Genomic DNA, 20254 nt, shown 5'->3' with positions numbered 1-20254 from the left:
GTTTGAACCAGATAATTACCGCTTAAATAACAGGCAAAAATAACAGCTTCATAAACCTATATAACTTTTTTGGGTGTATGTTATTTTTTTTATATATCGGGAGCGTAGATTCCCTTTTCCCAAATTAAGTGCTCATATTACCCCTGAAATACTTGGATGAAATGATAGCCCATTAGTGTAACAGCTATTGTTTGGTGGGAAAAAAATATAAAATACGTGAATGAAATCTTATCTTCTTTTGGTCGTAAATTAAAAGATAAAATTGTTCGATAAAACACATTTAATACCATAGTGTACTAACACATTAATTTCTAATCCCATGAAGAAAGTGTTTTGATATCAGCCATAACGTATAAATTTTGTTCTTGTACTCTTCATCAGCTTGATTAAAGTCCTGGGAGCAAAAAGTAAGAAATTTGAATAATTTCTTGTTCTCTTGAGTCCTGAAAAAAAAAACATTAATCTTCCAACATTAATTACTTGCCTCCTGTATTTGTATTTATTTTTTTCGTTACAATAAATGTATTAAAATAACTAAACACATTTATTTCCAATTCCAAGAAATATACTGTTTTTCGGACGCAAATCTCAACAATCTAGATTTTCTTCAACATCTCGTTACAGGTGCATCTCTGTGGTCAATAAGCTGGAACCTGGATAATTTACCTGTCATTGATTCTTGGGAAAAATATCTTAATTTTAAAAACGTATTGAATTAGTTAATCAGTCAAATGTATAGTGTATGGTAATTAAAACAAATTTAATAATTATGTATACTAAAATAATGATTACTGATGAAATACTATACTAAACAAAAATAAAGATTAAGTATACTAAACAGATGTGCTGATTAGTATGGTAAAACACATATAATGATTAAATATACTTAAACAGAAGTAATGATTAAGTATAAAAAATAAAAAATAATGAAACAGTTTACTTTTACTTATATCTATTAATAGTATAATAAAGGCAATAAGAGTAATGATGTCTACTACTAACAACGATGATAATAATATAATCAGCTGATGATAACAATGATGTTAGTATCTGTCTCAAACATGATATAACATTAATAGCCTCGTTTAAAATACAACTTAATTCAGTTTCAACCAAACCTAACCTAACCATAATCACAATAAAACAAACTAAACCAAATCTAATCTAACCGAACACTTCAAAATAATATTAGGGTGGTTAATTGTCAGGTAATATAAACAGGGGGGAGCTTAATCTTCATGTGGTCGTATTTGGGAGGGTTAGGTTAGGTTAGGTTACGTTACGTTACGTTACGTTACGTTAGTTTAAGTACATTCCTAACTGTCGAAGAGATTGTTTTCTCCCATTAATCCAGAAATAAACTTTTTATACACAGAACTTAATTTTTCATGGCGAATATTTGAATGTGTGTGTGTGTGTGTGTGTGTGTGTGTGAAGTGTGTAAAATACATGTCCATTCATACATCATCACCCTCTCCCACTTCCTCTTATGCTAACAAAAACAAAAGAAAACAGAACTTATAAAACGACAAGAACTTATCAATAGCAGTTTGTGGAACTTTATCTTTTACCTCAAGATCAGAGACGAAACTTTGGGTCAAAAATACGTGGCCGCCTTTGTCCGAGGGTCTCAAAGTCTAGAACGAGGAAACAGAGAAAATATTGCTCAGTTTTATGGACAAGTTCCTGTTTGGTTGTGTCTCGAGTCGACTGTTCCCAGAGAAGGGGGAAGTGGCAGCCATTGTCTGAGGTAATGGAATCAAAACCTCCTCTTTCGTTTTAAGACAACTGGTGTAAACAAACATCTGAAATCATATATTTATACCAATGCAATACGTACATACATGTTCGTGCTCTTATATTCGTGCATATATGTGTGTGTTTGTCTGTGTGTACACGATTTTACAGACAGTAACGGCAATTACAAAGCGGGAGGAGCAAGTACTAGGCCAAGTACAGTAGTGCGGGACCAAGTACAGTTGGTGTGGTGCCAGGTACAGTAGGGTACGGGACCAGGTACAGTAGGGTACGGGACCAGGTACAGTAGGGTACGGGACCAGGTACAGTAGGGTGCGGGACCAGGTACAGTAGGGTACGAGACCAGGTACTCAAGCACTCGCTACAGGGCCACACCCACATGCGTGTTTCCTGCCACCACCATAACACAGTGCTCGTTAACTTACACTTACGCTAAACATCACAGCTTTTTAAAAGTCGATTTTGAGCTTTCACAATGTGGCATTTAAGTTGAATCTTTTTTTTCATATTTTTCACAATATGTTCATCATTTTAATGAAGTTAAAATATTTACTCTCGCTTAATGATTTTAATGCATTGTAATCATAAATGTTTGGTACAATTTATCATTCCAGTGACGTTCACCTGTTCTCCAATGACCTGTATTAACAGTGAACTGAAACGTGTAAAACAAAACCCACAACCAAAAAGGAATTAAGTCGTCAAGAGCGATATGGTAACCCAGTAAAACAAACGACGTACAAGATGCGTGCAGATAATGACCACTTGAGGCATATCCCACAACAAAGGTCTTTACGCGCGAGCATTATTCTAAGAACCTAAAAATTATGAGAGACAGAACTCTGTTTTAAGACGAAATTCAGTCAAGGTAAAATAGCACAGGATTGAGGTGATCTGTGTGAGGCAGGGAGGTGTAGAGGACTGCACATGATTTACAGCAGCTGCTCGGGTGAACTGAACTCCGAGGTTTAAGGAAATATTTTAATCTTGGAGAACCTTTAAGGTGTGTTGGCAGTAAATGAATGTTTTGGCTACGATGAATCAGCAGCCCGTTGCTGACTCCCTGGTCTGACTGGTTGATGGTCTTGCGCGTGATGGATCTTTTTCTCCAAATGTAACTCAGTATAACGTATATGAATAAATTGTGTTGTAGAATTATATTATTCTTAATGATCAGGGCGTCTATTTATTATTCAGTAAATTACAGTGGTATAAAATAATGGCAATTATTTTTTTCAGCGCGAATTCGACTTAAAAACTAAAAAAAAATCCTAGTAAAATATTAACTCTTGCAAACAAAACATAAAATGATGAGAATTACATATACAAAAATTATTCATATATTATGTTATTAACAACGCCATATAGATAATCCAATTCAGAACACAAAACGAATAAACCCTAAAAATATAATCAAATTCAGATAAATATTAACTGTCAATTATATTATTCAACACAAACAAATCTGAACTGCAAATTCACTCCCGGAAAATGAGGACAGATGACCGGTTATTTTTTGTAGTTTTATTATCATTAATACTTAACAGTGTAATGTTTTAGTTACTATATTACCTAAAAGTAACAATATGGGTGTGAAATATTACGAACAGTAATAATAATAATAAAACTAATATATATATATATATATATATATATATATATATATATATATATATATATATATATATATATATATATATATATATATATATATATATATATATATATATATTTATTTATTTATTTATTTATATTGACTCTATTGGAGACACGGACGACAATGAAACATTTTCTATAAATTCGAAGGTGTACAATTAGAAAATAAAAAACATCAAGAGTAACTTAAGGTGTTTGCACAAGCGCTCTGGTATCCTATTATTTTTATCCTTGGTTATTAGTGAGTCAGTTAGTATAGGATTACTGTTATATATACTATATATATATATATATATATATATATATATATATATATATATATATATATATATATATATATATATATATATATATATATATATATATATATGTGTGTGTGTGTGTGTGTGTGTGTGTGTCTTTATTATCATTTATTACATACTGAGAACTATAGAGGAAATAGTAGACATTTATTGAGTGATAAAATATAGACAAAGTAAAGATGGACATATGAACCTGAAAACACCCAACCTTACCCCTCGGGCCATCCAGAGCCCACCCGCAGGGCCACACTTCCTCCCCTCCTCCAGGCCGGACCAAATTTGGTAGTTATAAGTGTTGACTGTTTCGGCACGTTTACTTTACTTGTATCCTCTACGCTACTGATCGGCTCGTTAACAGCTTGGGCGGTCGGTCACGTCTCTGTTACACACTGTTGGCAAGAACTGTAATGATGTTTTCCCTCCCGAACGTTTCTCGCCAAGTAAACACTATCACCATAGAGTAAATCGGTGCTTGGAAAAAGAGAAAATTTGGATACGCTGTCAGTAGTGTTAGAACAGATGATGATCACGCACCTTATTCATCCATTAGTTTTACTTGATATACCCAATGTTGGTAGATGTTATTACGTCCGTATATCATTTGTTCAGTTGCGGAAATGTGTTCCTAGACCCACTGTGGTAACCGATGTCACCAAATGGCAATGTTGCGGGCAACACAAAAGGTATAAGGATAGTCTCAAGACAAACCTGAAAAAGTGCCAAATCGACCCCCTCACCTGGGAGACGATCACTCCACACCGTAACGCTTGGAGGACCAGCACACAAAAAAGTGTCGATAATTTCGAGTTAGCCCGACTGCATACCGAGGCAGACAGGCGCCAGCGCCGGCAAGACACTGCCGCCGCCCCTCCCGCACTGGATGTAGCCCTCCACATGTGCAACATCTGTGGACGACCCTGCCTGTCTCGTATTGGCCTCTCTAGTTACCTCACAGCTAACATCCTAAATAACTCATATCATTGTCTTATAGCTGGATGATCGTCTTACTCGATTCCGAGTGACAGCAAAGTAATAAGTAGTAGTTTAATGAATTACCTATAAATATACTGTTATTCGGCTTACAGCAGCTGTTTTTCGCATTTCCTTCTCATTTCTGCCGCTGCAACTATTCACGTTCTCTTCGTGTATATTAACTTGCTTTTCTGAGAACCAGAGAGATGTATCTTTTAACCTTTAATTAAAAATCTACAATACTCACTGAAAGACCCTATTGTTAAAACGCAGCAGCACATGTGACATTTAAATCAAGTTTGTTATTGTTGTATTTCTGGATATGTACCACAATGATAGTTAGGTTTGTAAACAATATTCGTATTTATAATGGCTAGTCGCTGCTACTGACAATGGCCGTAAGGGGTCATCCTCAGGACCTCTCATGATGACATTTATCATAGCGTCCAGTAAATCCCCAGTGACGTCATATCTCTTAGTGTGTGTGTGTGTGTGTGTGTGTGTGTGTGTGCGCGTGTGCGCGTGCAGAAGCTGTCACCATTACCGTTGTTGTTATTTATGTTATTGTCACTAGTGTTATCATTTGTTGTACCCCTGGAGCGCCTTTTAGTGATATTGTTGTTGGTCTTCATATTCTTTTAATGCTTCAGGAGGTAATCTAAGGTGCCCATTGTCGAGATTGCTACAGCTGCTGCCGAAGGTGTCAATGCCACCGCCTCCCTCTCCTGCAGACTTTATCGATGCTGCCGCCCCTGTCGTCATTCTGTAGGCTGCTGGTGATGCTGATGACACCCCCGATAGTAGCTGCGGACACTAATCTTGCAATAACTCGGACACACACACACACACACACACACACACACACACTTGTCCAGCTATGCCAATTTACTGCCGAATGAGTCCCTTGTCAGTATTGGATGGAAAGATCGCGCTCTATGGCAAAGGTTAAAATACTCCTATTGCATTTTAATTAATGTCAGCTGGATTTTCTTTGAGGATTTATGTTTGGTTCTTCTTAGCTCATGTTCAGTTGTCTCATCAAATACTTCCATTGGTTGAACGAGATGTAGAACGTTAGCTTGTGTGTCCAATATGTTCATGGGTTGCATAGAATGATACACACATTAATACATTACTCCAGGCTAGCATTCACCAGTCTCCTGCTTACATAAACACTCCTTTACGAAACGAGTCTATCAATGGTCCTCACATCAACATCTCTCAAGCAGCGGCTCTTCATTTTGTTCCTCTTGTGATCACATAACGCTGTTTGATGGTCAATGAAAAGGCATATGACCTTATAATTGGTTTTGTTATATTCTATTTTAGGAGTTGTGAGTCCCTTTGACGTATGTGAGTATCTAGCAACAAACTCATAATTCATAACAGAGAAAACTGGAGTGACTTGTTGAAAGGGTAACTTTTTTTTTCATGTTTTACTGATAGGAGTTAAATGATGACGATGACAACAACACCGGGAGTTGGTGTGTCCTTTGGTCTGAGATCCGGCTTTCAAATCAGGGATAATTGACTCTCACCACATGCGACTTGATTGAAGTGGTAGAGTCCCCGTAATGGTCGAAGCTAATACTCACGTGTGCTTTTGCTTCTACCCGTCAGGATTTATATTGTGAAACAAGTTATCCTAACAAGCTTTTCTGCCACTCAATGCTTCTAATTCACATAGAAAGGGATAAAAAACTAAATTCGTATTTTATTTATATTGTATTTATATTATATGGATTTATTTTAATTTTCTATTTCTTGTAGTCTAGTTCCTTTTGTTTATCACATCTTGTGGTTTTTGCCTCCTCTTTCTTTAATTTTTTCATTTTATTTAATTTCTTAGATATAGTAATAAATATTATGTTTCGCGTAATAAAGACTCTCTCGATTTTTTTGATCTCTGACAATAGTGTGGAGTACATACTGAAGACTCCCCATCAAGTTCTCCCACGATACAATAGAAAGCGGATACATACACCACTTATAAGTAGATGGGTTAAATGGACACAAATACACCACTTAACAATAAAAAAAACCATACCAAACAAAATAAAATATGAATAAATAAATATATAAATAAATAATTAAACTATATTATTCTGATATAGAAAAGAAATAATAATACAATCAAGGTAATAATTCTTCCCGCGTAGCCTTGAGGAGTTAAACTATTTGGGAGGTTTTGTGATGCTGAACAATTACTGAACAAGGGACTTTAAACGTTAAGACAAACCTCCACCTTCCGGTTTTACCAAGATTGTGAAGAATTATGGATATTTTGTTGGTATTTTAAGGATGTGTGTCCGATTTAGTACTGAAAATATGGGGAAAAAAAGACGTGAAATTAAAGAAAACAAAAACAATTACAGATTTATATGGAGTATTGACAGATATAACCCAGGAACACCCGACTGGCCAGCTCTGAACCTACACTACGGGGTATCAGTATTAGCCAAGGCATGGTCCTCTATCACTATATACGGATTTGAATATTAACTAAAATTTACCTTATTAAAGTCTTAGTAACCACTGTTAAGGAACTTGTTAAGGTTTAACTGAAGTTTAGACACCCTATTCCTAACCTGAGGGTAGGCTACGTTGCATTACGTTATGTTACGTTACGTTACGTTACGTTAACTCGGTAAAGTAAACAGTGGAGAACATTCGAGATGCACATGAAGTGAAAACTCTCTCACGGAGGCAATACGACCTCACACACCACCACCCAACACCAACCTGTAAATCTAGGCAATTTGAATGGCCATTCCGAAGTTGTCTAACTGTCAACAGGAAATTCTCGCTCTTTGTTAAAACAACCCAAGGATCTATACTCCTTCGTTCTCCCTCCCAGTGATTCTGCATAAATTTATCCCCTGCGCCGTAAACTGCTCTACTGTGTGCATTGGTCTCGCTGTAGACGGATAAACGCATAGCTACAGTTTACAAGAGGTGCAGCGTGAATGAAAACGATTTCCAGCACAATACAATCAATACAGCCTCATCAAATATGCAGACGAGGATCCGCCATCAAGAGCCCATTCTCAATGAATGCATGAACGGCCCGGGTGTATTGGGCTGGGTGTATTCACTCGCTACACCTAACTGTGTCTATTGGTGTTCAAACGCTCCCTGAAGCTCTTTAAGGCTGGGGACTCAAGGCTCGGTGCAGTGCTGCTCCTGCCTTAATGTAGTGCCCCCGCGCGCCGGGTCCACACCCTGCTTATTTTTATTCGTTAATCTTTTTTTCTTTTTTTCAATTTTACTTTCCTGTATTACATAGACCCGTCAGAAAACTAGTGATGATTTATATTGTATTCTCGGTCTACCTTGTTAAAGAATTAAGCCAGTCTTAATGGCTTACAGGGTAATCCACTGAACATCTTACTCGGGTAAAGTGACCTCAGAGATTTCGTTGAGGACACTTTGATTCTCTCTCTCTCTCTCTTTCCCTGGTCAACATCGGTCCGCTAAAACAACTACTGAAATACAGGATAAAGAAGTCCATAATTCAGAGTATCCGGTATTTAGAAGTCCGGTTTTCAGAGGTTTGGTATTAAAAGTATCAGAAATAACCGCTTTGTATGCAAAATTTATTAAGATATTGAAAGCAGTTTTGACCTACGATTTAGAAACTAAACTTAAAACGATTGGGAGTAATTAATTATATACTAAATATAGCAACACTAAAACATATTTATTTCAGGGGATAGTTACAGTAATTACAGGTCATACAGGGAAAATACAGGAATTACTCTCACATAACAGAGGGTCGTCACCACAAGTAGGGAGTTAGGTATGACCATGATGGAATTAAGAGGTTATTATGTGAGTTATAGGGAAGGATAATTAAGGGTAACTGTGTGTGTGTGTGTGTGTATGTAACCTAACCTAACCTAACCTATATTAACTAAACCAATATCACTATCAGCACCACCACTCACATTAACCAGTCACTACCAGCACCACCACCATACTCACACTAACCACAATCACTACCAGCACCACCACCATACTCACATTAACCACAATCACTACCAGCACCACCACCACTCACCCTAATCACCAGCACCACTCATACTAACCACCTCCCTGCCTCATCTCTTCCCACAGATCTGCCCGACGAGGTGCCCACCATTACCGGGGGTCAGTCCAAGTACCATGTGGGAGACGAAGTACATGTCAACTGTACCTCAGCCCGCTCACGCCCAGCTGCCTCCCTCATGTGGTACATCAACGACAAACAGGTACGTTATCTTCACTACAGGTCACCTCAAGGTACCTCATTTTCACTACAGGTCACCTCTAGGTACGTCATCTTCACTACAGGTCACCTCAAGGTACCTCATTTATCATCACAGGTCACCAGGGGGTCAGTGTCAACAACAGGTCACTGGGGTAGGGAGGGTTTACGATAGTCCATTGGATGAATTACGGATGAACCCAACATGATAGCACTTTATAGCACAGTGACGTCATCTATCATGAACTGAAAATGATCGTGACGTCATCTCTACAAACACCCCTGCGTGTGGCGGCACTGACATGAGATAAAAGAAAGTGACACTAATACATGTCACTGATACGTCATGTAAATAGACGTGACGACATCTCTCATAGCAAATAATGGACGCGACCTCATGGATGTAAACAATCTTGGATGTTACGTAATCCTTGCAAACAGCTGAACATAGTCTTGGGATATGTTTAGATGACGACTTCCTGTCTTGTACACACACACACACACACACACACACACACACACACACACACACCTTTCCCCTTGTCTTCAGCAAACTGTGTGTGTGTGTGTGTTAGAGTGGGAGGGTGGGGGGGAGCAGGAGGTGGAAAAGGGAAGGATAGAGATGGCAGAGGATAGGAAAGTAAGAAAAGCGGGAGGGGGTGACGGGTAAATGTGGGAGGAAAAGGAGAAGGAAGAAAATGCAAGAGAGAGAGGAGGGAGAATGAGGTGGGAGGTAAGAGACATGAAAGAAAATGGGGAGTAGGAGTGGTGGGGAGGAGAGAGGGTGAGAGGTGAAGATACGAGGAACTGGGAGTGAGAGAGGAGGAGGGAGGATATAGAGACCGAGGGAGAGAAGGAGGGAGGATACTAACAAACAACATCATTTGCCCTGCCCTGCCCTGCCCTGCCCTCACCTCTCGTACACTCAATACAACACAGAAGATAAACACTGAAGGTAAGGTAAGGATAGCAGCCCGGGAGTGTAGGAAAGTCTTCAGAGCAGCTAGACTCGATGATGGAAGCTGCCAATATTCCTCTGGGAGGCTTCAGTTAAAAGGCTTCATTTTTAATCTAAAAGTTTGAAGGCAATATCCTAAAGCCTTCCGAGTGGCCTTATGACTCTGACCTTTGACCGACCTCCACCTAATCCAGGAGACTTGCAGGAATCTGAGGACTTGGTACCTTGAGCGTTGATCCTTCTCAGAGGTATTGTGATTTCGGTGAGGAAGTGATGACGAAGATGGATGTTAAGACGCGGAGGGTAGGTCATGAAGCCCCACCTACTGAACATTTCAACACAAAACACATGTCAGTACGATGCTTAATTTTCGGTATGGTTAGTTTTTGTAACGGTATAGATGACCTAAATCTTGACCTTTGACCAATCGAACTTGATGACACAATTGGTCAAGCACAGAGCAGAGTCAGGAAGAGGGTGAGAACAATGAAAATCCATTTTGTTTTTTGGCAGCTAATTCTAACTGTGATTTCCCTTTTAACGACACGTACAATGATGATTTTTCTTTTTAAGGAGAGTTCAATTTAGCTTTCCTCTCTTGACATTTCCTTAACAATGCTCTAAATGTCTGATCGGGGATTATCCTCTATCCTTTAATAAAGATGTTTTAAAACGTGAACTTGAAACACTTGAGAGACTGTTTACCTAAAGATCAAACGACCAACTAAACTTACAGACAAAACAAAGGTAATTTCGGTAATTTCCATGTGAAGATATATGGCAGCTTTGGCCAAGTAGGAAGACTTACCGTCCTTTAACACCATAAAAGAAGAAGCATCATCTTGGAGTAAGACAGCACTTGGCCACATGACTGATCGGATCATTACCCGCTGCTTCCAGAAATATAACCACAATTTTTGAGCGGCATCTCGGTCCTCAGACGAAGGTTGTCGACCGTAAAATGCGATCAACATCACCCACACAGACTCACCTCACACCACACTATATTGGGGAACCGCAGGAGATGTAGAGATACAGTACACCCCAAGCTGATGTGTGGGTATGGAATGGAGGATTGAGGAGGAGTGGGAAAGTGTAGTTAGAGTACACCCACCTGATGTGTAGATGAGTGTATGAAGGTGTGGCTAGAATCAACTTTTCTCAGAACATAAAGTATTTTTTTTTTACTCGTCCCTGCCTCTGCTCCTCCTCCTCCCAAATGCTCACCCCTTACAAAAGTCCTCCTCGTTTTCTCATGGACAACTTCACAAATGTTAGGGAATGTGAGGCCTAACACCTGCATGAACTTCCACTATTTCCGCTTTATATATTTGTCTTTCAGTATACATTATTTTTTTTTCTCCAGTTGTTGTGATGATGATGGAAGGTTTCGTTATAAAATTCTGATCATCATTTCTCATCTGAAGTAATCCAGACATTTCACTCCTTCCTCCACTGCCTGTCGTCCACACACGCACACACACACACACACACACACACACACACACACACACACACACACATAATGTAATGAAATAGGATGAATTGTGATACAATATTATTGTTTACGTGTACTTTCCCACTAGTTACCTAACTCTCCCTCTTACAGGCCGAGACAGGGAATCTGGTGGAATACACACCTGTCAACGATACAGACGGACTTGAAACTTCGCGCCTGGGGCTGAAATTCGTTGTGGGCGCCCGACATTTCAACTCAGGAGAGATTCGTCTGAAGTAAGTCCAACACAGATCACCGTATTTGTGGGTTTGGGTGTTGTCCTCCTGTGGGTGTAATTCACTTAGAAGGTGGTAGTGGCACAGGGGTGTAAGTGTAAAGTGTAAGTATTTTATGGTCAAATGGGTATCAATGGGGTATGACCCAGAGAATAAGAGAATTATCTTACCCATGGGCATTAAGGATTAAGAATTTCGATATTATTGTCAACTGATATCATAGGAGAATAAAAGAATAGAAAAAAATAAAGAAGACCAAGAGTGAGAAAAGATATATATGTTGTGTTGTTAAAGACAAACTAATACTTTTACAGTTTATTCGATTTATAAAGGAAAGAAACTTGCTGATGTATGGCCAGTGTCCTCTACAGTTAGCCATGAGACTTATTAGCCTTGACCACAAGTTATGCTAGATGGTTACCAGTGCATATAATAGACATAGTCAATCTACGTACAGTGCCATGAGCAGGTGAATGACCTCATCAAGGGTGATGGTGGGGCAGTGGGATTAACGGAAAATCCTGAGGCCCTTGAAAGATGGATGGTTGCTAGACCTGAGATATCACGCCTGATGTCTGAATATGAAGACGGCTATATTGCAGACAGTGCAAACAAGTCTACCAGACATCATGAACAGTCCCCAAACATCCAAAAGGCTTTTGTTAAAGATGTCACCGCCTCGGTAGAAACCATGGAAGAGATGTAACCCATTTCTTGATGATAGAGATGACTTCTATTCACTTGTTACCAAATACTTACGGACAAGCAAACAGTAAGTAAGGTATACCCAGCTGAGCAGGTGGGAGTAAAACTCTTTTTAGCCTATGTTGCAGAAAGGCTGACAAGTGAACAAAATAGGGCTGTCAGTGATACAAAGAACAATATTGTCTTATTGAACATAGAACAACAAAAATAGCAAACAAACAACTGTTGGCATCTTTAAAAACAAACTGCAATTCATTTTCACGCTTGTACATTGCTTGCCATCCTTCACTATCTGACATGGGTCAGCTCTACCGAGGCTCAGTCAGACATAGTTAACAATCTTACAGATGTATTATGTCCTCCATCACAAAATGCACCAAGTGTAGATGTAAAGGTGTGATCAGAACAAGGACGAGTTTTTTATTTTTTCAGTATTTAGCAGAATGTGTTTCCGATGTCGATCCCGAAAAACACCCTCATCAGTACCAAAGAGGATACTATATTTATCTCAGGTAAAAGTGAGTTAAATAACCAGCCATGCACACATGAAGAGGCTGACACCCGCACATTTCTTCATCTTAATCTCTGTGCAGAGTATTGACTGATAAAGGCCAGCATCCGCTCAGTAGATACAGATGTTGTATTAGCTGTAGGCCACTCTGCCGAACATTGGATAAGTTATGGGCGTGGCTCATACTTCAAATATACTCCAGCTCATTCTCTTGCTACGACACTTGGAGATATGAAGTCAAAGTCCTTGAGTGGATGTGACTCAGTGTCCAGTTTCCTCAATTAGGATTCAGGAAACAGGGTTTCAGGCAGTCCATTTTGGTCACAAGCTTTCGTGCTAAATCCATTTCCAGTCTAGAACTCTGGGGCTGGAAAGCAACTGAATCCGGCTTTGAACCCTTCTGGACTGAATTAAAAGAGGCAGTCATGTCATGTTATGAGTTTATTCATTTTAGGCGTGAAAAACGATGCAGGCATTACTGTAAATGTAGTTCATCAAGTCTGCTATACACACAGCTTTATTTATACGAAGTGACATGAAGAGATAACATTAACATTAGAATTACTGTATGGAGTAAGTGTGATAAACATACTGAGACACTAATGTATCTTTCAGCAGTGAATTGATCTCATCCTAGAGTGAGGTTTATGATTGATTGATAATGTCTACAGGTTCGTCCTTTTACACCATTACTTATACCACACCATCGTGGGGGTCGTTATCAGTCTGTTTTATTAAGAGTGATATAGATCTGTCTATCTATTTGACTCTATCAGGTTCCTTTGAAACATTCCATGGGTGAAGAAAATAATATCATGGGTGGCACACAGTACAGGGGGTTACACAGTGGGTAGCACACAGTATACAATGGATGGCACTCGGTACAGTGATGACACAATACACAGTGGGTGGCTTACAGTGCACATTGTGACACACAGTGCACATACGGTGGCACACAGTGCACAGAGGGTGAAACACAGTACATAGTGGGTGGTACACAGTGTACAGTGGGTGATACACAGTATACAGTGGGTAACGAAGTACAACATAGTGTGGATGGCACACAGTACAATGGATGGAACACCGTACAGTGGGTGGCACAAGTGGGCGGGTACAGGCAGCGCTGCGTCAGGCGGGGTTTACCTGCCAATATTGCGTTAGTGTCATTTTTATAGTGGCAATTTCTCGGTCGAGCGGCGTGATGGGTAGCGCGCGCCGCCGCTCACCCCGCACCGCCCGCATTAAACTCTCAACTCGCTGTAAATTGTCAAGATTTTTACCGTGGCGCTGTGCCCCTGGGGTTTACGGCGCCCAGAATGGCTCCATAACACCATAGTTCACGGGACCCAAGTTTACACCCCCAGCCCCTCCACTCACACACTCTGCCTTGTTGTTACCCGAGTCTGACTACTACAGTGTTTGTTAATTGTTATTTGAGTACAGTAATTACAATGTTTGTTAATTGTTATGTGAGTACAGTAATTACAATGTTTGTTAATTGTTATGTGAGTACAGTAATTACAATGTTTGTTAATTGTTATGTGAGTACAGTAATTATGGTGTTTGTTGACTTATCTGGGTACACCTGGTATAGTATTGTTGACTATTATGTGAATACAACAACCACAACATTTGTAAACTAACTTTGTACACTTCTACTACATTTTTTATTGGCTGTCGTTACCCGATTTTTTTTTTCCTGTGGACTGTTCCTACGTGAGTGCGTCCGTTTCAGCTTTACTTTCAACTGTTGTTCTCAGAGTACACCAACTACTTCTGCAGAATTGTTTGGAGATTTTGTTAGTTTACCTTTGTTTGCTTTTCCAGGGTGAGGAGATAGAGAAAATAGGGTGTTGTTGGGTGCGTCTAGGTACAGTATTGGCCTGGGGAGGGGGGGGGGGAGAGGGACTGAGGGAGGGAGGGAAAACTGACCAGATGAAAAGTCTCTCTTTCAAAAGCTGACGAATTTTGTATACCGTGTCAGTGCCCAGGTGGTTCAGAGAGCACTATTAATGTCCAGGTGGGGTTATATTGATATATCTGTCTAAGCCAATAGTCTGTTGCTGACATAAGACAAGAGTACCTGTATGGCTGACCAACCTGCTGAGATTCTTAAGAGAAGTCATGGGCCAAAAACTATGGTTCAGGTTCATGGGTCAAGGATTTATGGTTCAGTGTCATGGGTGAAAGACTATGGTTCGGGTCAATGTCATGGGTGTGTCATGGGTTAAGGATATGTGGTTTAGGGTCATGAATCATGGGTTCATGGGTTCAGGCTCAGTGGCTAAGGTCACAGAACCATGTACACTGACCTCTGTATGATCACTTAATCTCGAGCAGATTTACCTGTAAACTAATCATCCAAGTTGCATTACATTTGACCAGGTGTTCCTCACAGACACTATAGAGCCACTAATCCCGTGTTTTACTGACAGGTGCACCGCCACCATCGCCGCCGTGTACTGGCAGAGCTCGGAGGAGTCGGTGGAGGGCCAGGAACAGCAGACCGGCCCCGCCCTGGAGAGTAAAGGTGTCTACACGGGTGAGTCCAGCAGCCTTCTGTGTATAGTGTCTGCTGTGTTGCTTATTGTCACTCCCAATAATTTTCTTGTCCAGTTATCTCGCCTTACTTCACCTTGCCTTACTTTACTTCTCTTTGTACCGCCTTGCCTCGCCTTGCCTCTCTTTACCTCGCCTTGTCTTACTTTACCTCGCCTTGCCTCACTTTACCTGCTGAGTAATCTTCTGGGTCACTCTTGACAGTTATCGTTCTCGCTTCAGGAGGCAATCAAAGTCCTCCTTGGAAGTTATTTTAGGTCCACTCGTGGTCCACTGGTTCATGCGTGGTCCACTGTTATCTTCACCGAAACCATTCAGATTATTAAGCAAACGACTCGAAGCACCAAGCTTATCGTCAGTCATATTCGAGATACATTTCAATGCATGTTTCTCTCGTGAAGTGTGTGTGTGTGTGTGTGTGTGTGTGTGTGTGTGTGTGTGTGTGTGTGTGTGTGTGTGTGTGTCAGCTGCAGTAATCCCAGAGTGAGAATTTATAATGCCTTGTATTCACCTCAGGACTTCACTTAAGGAAGGATGCACATAAATTCCCCAACTGTGAATAGAAGCTCCAACATTTTTCTACCGATTGTCGATATCATCATCAAAACTCTGAGACTTTGTGCTTGTTATCACATAAACTTACACACATTTCCGACCACCATTAGTGACATTAAGCTAAATTTTGCCATTATTGTAACGTCAGATGCAGGTGGACACGGTAAGACATAGGAAGCAGTAGTAAAAGGAGTGTGTGGCTTTATACTGTACACTATTATTATTATAAACCTTATACCTGTATAGAATCTGAAATTAATGTACTACATATATGAAGAATAATTATTGTAACAATTTTAATACATTTCTAATTTATTGCTGTTGAATTTGAAATAACAGGACTAAATCAACGAATAATTAAATGGTTCAGTTCATAATACTCTTTATCGAGGAACTGAACCTTTATTTGTGGCCATCATTATAAACATTTATAACTAGTAAGATATTCAATTAATATTTACTAAAGCTCATTATGTGCCCATCAAGACGACCTTACTCTTGGTAATTATCCCATAGAAGTAAAGTTGAACATCTCTCTTCCACTACAGTAGATCTTCCACCTCTATTACATGTCAAATATTATCCTTATGTTGTTAGTATCGCAAAAATATTATTGTGTTTATTTTCATTTGCAGGATATTCTTCTGGCGGCTGGTCTTAATATGTATTTGTTTAGTTTTTGAGGCCATACCTACCTACTCTCTCTCTCTCTCTCTCTCTCTCTCTCTCTCTCTCTCTCATTTATTTAGTCTTCCTTGAAATATTAACATTCTGTACACTTGTCTTTCTATGTGAATGTTATTTACGGTATTTAGACTTACTGTGAGGGATTATGTTCGTTTAATTTTATTGTCTTGGTGATATCAAATGTCTTGTATTTTACTAAGTAGAAAATTTCCTGACACTTTTCCTCAGCGAACCTCTGTAGATTCTGTTTGACCATTTGAGATAGAATGTATTTTGTTTTTCTTGGCATTACACCCCTTCACTCGTCAGTTAAAATTTATCAGCCTGTATAATCCCATTTATGCCACTGACTTAAAAATTTCCAGAATAATGACTAGCTTTAGAGTTCATTCTTCCCATTACACCCACATAAATCTCTTATTACTCCTATGTTGCTCATTGTTTTTTGTTTTTTTTATGCTATTACGGCCGAGAAAGATTATACTTCAGTTCACCATCGTTGTCACTTATTTTCTTTCTATTTCATACTGTAGTTGTCTGTTCATTAAGTAGAACATTTCAGAGGCTATTTCTGTATCTTCTTTGATGGTCAAGTACTTTTCGTATTCTTAATGATTAATGGTGTGTGTATGGGGAGGGTGGGTGTCTGTGTGTGTATGAGGAGGGAGGGTGGGTGTGTGTGGGGGGGGGGGCGGTGGCGAAGGGGTGATGCTTATGAATGAATTCTTTTTACAGCTACTTCTTCTGCATCACTCATCTAAGTCTCACTTTTTTATACCTGCAGGTGGGAGTGAGTGCAGCATCCCCTACTCCTGGGCCTCCTGCCTCTTCGCGTTCCTGGCCACGGCCTTTCACCTGCTCATTAACTTGTAAACCACCTCCTCACCTTGGAAAGTACCCGCTAGTAGCAGTGTGACCTCGCTAAGCCTAGTCTCGGGTCACCAAAAGAGGGCAGCGCTCACAAGGTCAGGCCAAACTAAAACAAAAAATAATAAAACAAAATAAAAAGAAAGAAGAAAAACAAGAGGTCACTAGTCAGGTTGTACACACAGCCTGGTCGGGCAAAATTAGAAACATGAAGAGAAGGGAAGACAGTGCGGACACGCCTGGAGTCCTGTTGAACTACTAAGTCTCATCAGAACCTGCTCAACTCACGCGTGGACCGACACTCAGGACGCCAGCTGTGTTTATGCGTGTGTGTGTGTATTAGTAGTAGTGGTGGTGGTGGTGTGGCCTGGAACTTGTCCTACAATTTTAAAAGATGGTTGGCTCGGCTCTTGATGTTAGCGAGGTACCGCTATACGAGTTAGCCATTTGATATATAACGAGATTGGAGAGATTTTATCGGTTATAGCATTAAGTTTTATATATTACGGAACGTCGGCGCTTTGGCTCTAGTTATCTCCCAGCCAAGTGTAACCCTCCCCCTTCCCTTCTCCAGACACTCTCCCTTTACACTTCCTTACCTTCCCCTTGTCTCTCCCTCTCCCTCCCTCCCTCTCACGCCCTTTAGGAGTGGTGGAAGTGCTCGGAAAATGTTTATAACAGATCTTGATGTTTGAGTACGCATGTTGTGTGGATACAAATTGCATAATTATATTTTGAGAAAATGTAACATTTATACATGTATATGTGCTTTTTGTTGTAGTTTCTACGGATGTCTCTCTCTCTCTCTCTCTCTCTCTCTCTCTCTCTCTCTCTCTCTCTCTCTCTCTCTCTGTTTCCAACTATTGACTTGTATATTCGTTTCTCTATTTGCCTCCCCACATCAACTTATTTTGTAACACAAATGGGAGTTCCTTAACTATGAACAAGCCAGTCAAGAATATGTGGAAATTAATATACTGTATATTTCCTTGTAAGGCGAGAGAACAAAATTTTAAAGTTACTAACTATATTTATAAAATCTTGTTCACAGTTCCTTTTTATTGTGATGATGGCCACGAGGAACACAACTCAGAGATGAGTCTCCCATGTGTGCATTACAACTCAACGCGTTCGCCATTAATAAATAAATGCGCCTTTATATTGTGAAAACAAAAATAATCTTTCTACGGTTGAAAGTTTTTTCGCCTGTGCCATTTTGAGTGTTTATTTCAGCCGTCGTCGATGTGGTGAGTATCGACCACTTTATTAAAGGTAACATTGTGATAACATGTATCACTTATTCCTGTTTCATGAGAAACTTGGATTAAAAAAATACAAAAAAAGTGACAAATGAACTTTTGTATTAGCTTAGAAAAGTCCTGAAGTCAAATTTTTTTGGGGGGGAAGTTTGTTTTACACAGGTGCGCGGCGCGGCTCTGAGTGGCCGCTATAGTTTATTGCTAGTGCAGAGAAACAATACAATCTTCCAGTTGTTTATCATTGTCGACTTGTTACAATGATGATGGTGTATCAGTAAGTCATGTAAGCATGTACATAAATCTATAAATATATTATAAATGAATTATCATGATATGTGTTGTTATAATGCCAATGATTACAGATTATGTAGAAGTTTATATACTCACTTCAGTCATTTATTTCCTGTTGGCCATAAGACGCTCAGCCAATCCTCACTAACTCTCAGCAGTCTTTTTTTTTTACTTTTTTTTTACCATAATTTGCTTTTATAAATATTGTCGTTATAAATATTGTATATGACACATCGTAGCTGAGAGACAGATTGTCTGAGTTATTGAGGCGTGGTGTTTCAGTCCATGCCTCCGCTACACCTAGAAGCATTCACGTGATCACAGTACCGATGATTATTGGCTGAGGAGTAGTAAACGTCACAGCCACACATCCAATCATCAAAGGTTAAGTTGTCAACAAAGGCGGTGACTTGGTGATGGCTATCCAATGTTCCAGGCCATGCAATTATTCTTATTATGACTGTCGCGCATATCGCCAAGGTTCCTCTCACGACGACGCAGCTTAGAAAACAAAAACAAAACAAAAACATATCAGAACTTGTGGTGGTGGCGGAGGTGTGTGCCAGAGATGCTGAGGCAGTTGACATATAGGTGTTAAGTAGTAACATGATTTGTGTCATGGATATTTTTCCGGAGCCATATTTGCCGGGTTTCTCCCTACTTTGTGCATCTAGGAAAGGGATAATAATTCACTTCTTATTGGTACATATGGCTTGCTTTGTGAATGCTGACGTGAACTAAAAAAAAAGGCTGTTGTACTTTGTATTTTTGTAATTTAGTTCATAATTGTCGCTTAGGTGGCACACTGCACTGTCCTCACGCCAGTATATGCCTGGAGTCCTTCACTTGAAATATATTTCAGTAATATTTCAGTTTTTGTTGTATTGACACCTTTTATTTTAACCCTTCTTCATAACCCCATTTAGATATTCATCCTTATTTGTCTGATTTTCTTTACCCTTCGCTTTTCATTATTCCGTTCCTCGTTACGCTCTCTCATGTACAATTAACTCTTTTTCTCTAGAGTGTATTTTGGCACTTTTGCACTTTGATGGCTCTTGCACCTCACAAAGATAACACACTTAAGGCTTCCTTTAGTGGTCATTCCCTGTATGGTGGAAACAACCAGGGCGGCAGACAAGGTCATGGCGTTGAACTATGAGACACACAAACTATATAATATTAATCCACTAA

At 39.5% G+C, this 20254-nt stretch overlaps 1 protein-coding gene across 1 annotated transcript in view; it reads left to right on the top strand.

Annotated features, from left to right (window-relative positions):
- LOC121879858 (cell adhesion molecule 1-like) overlaps positions 1-19932 on the top strand; it is a 94559-nt gene extending 74627 nt beyond the window's left edge. Inside the window, exons 3-6 of the mRNA XM_042386644.1 lie at positions 8805-8938; positions 11502-11626; positions 15278-15384; positions 17428-19932. Coding sequence (XP_042242578.1) covers positions 8805-8938; positions 11502-11626; positions 15278-15384; positions 17428-17516 — 455 coding nt within the window. The 3' untranslated portion in view covers positions 17517-19932. The remainder of the gene's footprint in view (positions 1-8804; positions 8939-11501; positions 11627-15277; positions 15385-17427) is intronic.
- Positions 19933-20254: the final 322 nt, after the last annotated feature.

The sequence above is a fragment of the Homarus americanus genome, unplaced genomic scaffold (assembly GCF_018991925.1).
Source record: "Homarus americanus isolate GMGI-L3 unplaced genomic scaffold, GMGI_Hamer_2.0 scaffold51826, whole genome shotgun sequence".
NCBI lineage: Eukaryota > Metazoa > Arthropoda > Malacostraca > Decapoda > Nephropidae > Homarus > Homarus americanus.
The sequence above is the reverse complement of the archived record's forward strand: the minus strand, read 5'-3'. Positions and strand labels throughout refer to the sequence as shown.